The 4,625-nt window shown below is 36.0% G+C and overlaps 1 protein-coding gene across 1 annotated transcript in view; it reads right to left on the bottom strand.

The window, feature by feature from the left end:
- Positions 1-3,764: 3,764 nt before the first annotated feature.
- The window catches only part of LOC116691524 (ubiquitin-conjugating enzyme E2 E1), a 15,193-nt gene continuing 14,332 nt past the window's right edge, over positions 3,765-4,625 (bottom strand). The window contains exon 6 of the mRNA XM_032519220.1: positions 3,765-4,041. Within this exon, the coding sequence (XP_032375111.1) occupies positions 3,944-4,041 (98 nt within the window). The 3' untranslated portion in view covers positions 3,765-3,943. The remainder of the gene's footprint in view (positions 4,042-4,625) is intronic.

Here is a 4,625-nt window from a genome sequence, read left to right as displayed (position 1 = left end):
CCCCCCCTTTTTATCAACTAAGAAACTGTACTTCAGAGTTGGAAGGATTACACACGTGGAATATGAATAAATAAATAAATGTCAAATGTAAAGATATAGTGGAGTACAGTGTACTCACATTAAAGTAAAAGCAACAGTAACTATCCGTAGAAATACTCTTAACAGAGTTCAAGGAAAAGATTTCACTTAAGTAACAGTACAAAAGCATTCACTAAAACATCTACTTGTAAGGGAACTACGCCCATTTTCAAAATCAATGCATATTAATTATCCCTATGGTCTAAGACAGTCCTAAAATATTAGTTAACATTAAAAAAAACTCTCTCCCCAATTCAAAAGTGCTAAAAAAAAATGTCAATGTCGTCAAGCATAAAGTCTGGCACTGCCCCGTTGACAATGCAGTGTAAAATATGTTCACTAAGAGCAAGTACATTTTCGGTTCTCATAACTATAATAGAAGAAAGCTTATTTGGGTATAAAAAAGGAAACAGTCTCCCATTTAATGTACGGAGTAGCTCCATGCTTTAGAATTGATCACATCACAAGACTTATTTTTCTGGTTTCTGGCTTTGAGATGATCAGGTTCACAAATATTGACTAAACTGTCCCAGGTCATGGAAAAAATATATTGGAATTCTATATTTGGATTTCACCTCTCTTTGAAGTATTTAAGTAAAAACATTTGTTGGGAAGAATGGTCTTTCCTTTCAATGTTATATTATTACTATGTATATACACTGTATATATAATATTATTGGAGTATTATTACTGATACTTTAACAGCTAAGCAGCATTGTAAGGTTGCAGCTGGTAGTGGTACACACACACACACACACACACACACACACACACACACACACACACACACACACACACACACACACACACACACACACTATACTGTTGGATAGATAAATCTACAGCACATCATCATATTTGTAAAATCTTAATCTTTAAACTAACCAGTAACTCCAGCTGTCAGATAATTGTAAGTGCAATAAAAATAATAATTCCATCTGAAATGTAGTGAAGTAGAAGTATAAAGTTGCAAAAAAACTGAAGTACTAAAGTGAAGTACAAGTAAGCTACCTCAAAACTCCACTTGACAGAGTTTCAGATGTCAACAGTAAAATGATTTTGTTTGGTGATTTGAACATACACTGGTTAGCCAGTGATTGTCCTATAGAAAGAAAATATATCATCGTTCATAAATACTTGTAATTTATGACAAATTGTTCCCTGCCAACGAGAGTTTGCACTAATGAAGCAGGGCATACTTCCTCTACATACATTAATCGCATATACACAAATGTCCCTGAACTATGCTCAAATACTGTCTCTGCAGGTTTCAGCGACCCCAACATGACCACAGTCTCTGTAGAAAGGGTCAAATCCCCAAATCAGATCAAATGAACACAAAGCACGATGAAGTGTCACACAGCTCTTTCATATATTTCCATTGCTTTTTTCTCTGACTTTCTAAATTGTAGTTTTTAAAATCATCTGCATCCGTCATTTTTAAAACATACTTCCTTCAGACAATACATGCTGTGCCTCTGTTTAAACATGTTTTGAAGGCATTTGCATGGACTAGTTTACAGAGGATAAATTAAAAATATTCAACAGAAAGAGCAAACCGGCCCAGGAGACATCCCACGCACGTGTACTGCATTCTGTTCATCTGCTAGACACCGTTGGGAGTGGAAGAATGCATCGTACTCTTCCACTCCCTGCGAAGTGATTAAGATCAATCTGAGCCTGGGTGCTGCTGTACAAGTTAGAATTCCTGAGAGCAAATACCTTCATAACTAATGGGTCAGGGGTTGGGACATTGGTTTCATTGATCTGTGAGATTATGTGAGATGAAGAGGATTTTCTGACTTGATAAACCATAATAGAGAAAAAAAAAAAAACTATATTGACATTTGACATATTCAAAGAAATTATGGAACAATTAATACAGTTATGCCGGATCCTAATTATGCTCTGAAATAATTATTCACTGAAGGCTGAGACTTCATATTTCTCCTTGACATGTGACTTGCAAATGTGATCGGTGTAGCACTACAACTAACACTACAATGTACTTGGAGTACTCCCAAATCAAAACAAACCACAGGAATTTGTTAAGTGTGTTCTGTCTGTGCGGATGTTTTAATATAAGTGGAAGCTAATAACATGGATGGTTAGAATATGTTCTCTTCTTTTGTCACATTTGTTCAATTACTTATACCTGTTTCATGTTTACTGTAATCATGAGTGTAAGCTCTGGGCTACTTTAAGTCTCACATGTTCCGCTCTCACATGTTCAACTGTAGAACGTCCCTACAACGTGAATGACTGATGGACATGTTTAACGGTTACACCTGCTGAACAGAGGCCTTTCCTGTTTAGGATTTATTAATGCACATATACAAAACCAGCTGTGTTTTGAAAATTAACTACTTCAACTTTGGCCACTTTTTGGTTTTGGAAAATAATATTCTAGGTTCTTTTTAACCTTTTCAAAAAGAGATTATTCAAATAAAATATAGAGCCAAACATATGTCAGTTTAAAAACCATGTTTAGTTCTAACACTTAAAGCACGTAAAGACTGAGGGTGTATTTATTTACCAGATTGAGCTGTCTGGCCAGAGTTCAGGCTTCTGTGGAATGGTTCAGTCTTGGCAGGACATAAGGTCACTAAGACCTTTCAGTCACTCCAAGTATTTCAAGAGCTGAAAGCTAAAACAAGGAGTTTTGAACTGGTTATAAAGGTCTTAATACAGATGCCTCTGTATGACCTGCACAAGCAAACAAGCTAAAGTAAATCTTAAAACCTGTCACCGCATCCCATTCCCACATTTCCCCCAGGACGTGTGTTAACACCGGGTCTGAACAGGGCTCTAGACAGGTTTGTAACATGTGTGTTTTCTTACTATAAGCACATTTTAAGATGTGGTTTTACATCAATCTTTAAATTTAAGTTGGTGGCTACATTTCACCTTCTTCATTACAGTTAGTAATCTTACACAGCCACAAATAGATATACGTGAGCACATCGCTATGCATACTGCAAGCTGCTGTATAGTTAAATAGTCTTTCTTTCCCTCTCTTCCAAAACAAATGCATGTGCTAGCCAGATCAAACCCTTTTAGGATTTTTTTTTTTTTTTAAATATACCATTCTAAAGATAATGATGGCAATATATCTTTTTTTCCTGATTTTGTTTGTGGCTCTCAGACAAAGTTTTTACTTTTAATTTTTAAATTCAATTCAAAATCTATATTATATATTAAATCTTACCGGGGAACAATTTGAAAACTCATTTGTTCCTTCTGAAGACCTTAACGGCGTTAAAAATAGTTTGATTTTTCAAAAATGACAGCTACAGCAAGAATAAAAACTAAAAACATTCCTGTACTTGTCTTATACTTTACTGGTACTTTAACATGCCCCTATATAGCATTTATAGGCACTATTAACATTAACATGTAATACACAAAACTGAAGAAACGGCCATTTAAAAATGTTATCTCCTTTCAACTAAAGGTGTAAAGTATTTGAAAGCCATTAATTGTGTTTATACTGCTTATGAATGACATACAGAGGGTTACATTTTTACCAAGTTAAAAGCTAAAATATAAAAGTCTTAAAGTGCAGTTTCCAATATTCATTCAAGTGTTCTCAGCATCACTGTGAGGGATGACTGGGCATTTAGCATGTAGAATCCACCCTTTAATTAACTTAACGTCAAAGAATAGTGGAGGCAGACACGCCTTTATTTCCATTGTGTTCCTTTATTACCATATTTGTGAAGATAACTTAATCAGGAAGCAAAAAATATACCAGACAATAAAGTACTAAAAATCTGAGATAGAAATAACCCGCCCAACACAAACCACCCGGAGCCCCCCACCCCTCCTCCTCCCCCTCGTCCCCCCACTGCTGTCCTCCGTGGGTTTATGTGGCGTATCGTTTCGTCCACTGTTTGGCTGTTCGGTCATGTTCCACTCTGTTAGTCGTGTACTGGGTGGCGATGCTTCCCACCAGGGGGTCGGCTGGACAAAAAAACAAGTTTCAAGTTAAGTTACTCTGCACATAGCATTGATAAAACACAGACTAAGAGAGGAAGAAAACACTAAAGGGCTTATGAATGAATTTAAATAGCCAGAAGTTAATTCAACGAAACGAAAAATCTAACATCTGGCTCTTAATTGCCATTTCTCTTTTTTATAAACAAGAATATAGTTTGAGGTGAATAGTAAAAACGAGTGAAGATTACGTCCTGTTAGGGCAGAAGGTTTTAAAATGTTTAGCACTGATTTCACTACCTCAACTAACCCGTTTTATCTATTTTTACAGGATGACTTTTAGGGATAAGAAAGTTTTCTTTGCACATTACACAGCAGAATCAAATAACAGTCACAACTTTGTAATAAAGCAGCACTTGGGACATCGGAACAAATGAGTGCGTCATCAGTGACACATTATGAATTTCTCTGTGGCCTGAAGCTAAATGAAAAAACTCCCTCCTTCTTTTCACTCTTACGAGCCAAGTACATTTGTAAAATAGAACAGAATGTCCAGATGTCCATGTTATTTGCAGCTGAGTTTCGGATTCCGGTTGTGTGAAAACCATGGA

The sequence above is a fragment of the Etheostoma spectabile genome, chromosome 6 (genome assembly GCF_008692095.1).
Source record: "Etheostoma spectabile isolate EspeVRDwgs_2016 chromosome 6, UIUC_Espe_1.0, whole genome shotgun sequence".
Lineage (NCBI taxonomy): Eukaryota > Metazoa > Chordata > Actinopteri > Perciformes > Percidae > Etheostoma > Etheostoma spectabile.
The sequence above is the reverse complement of the archived record's forward strand: the minus strand, read 5'-3'. Positions and strand labels throughout refer to the sequence as shown.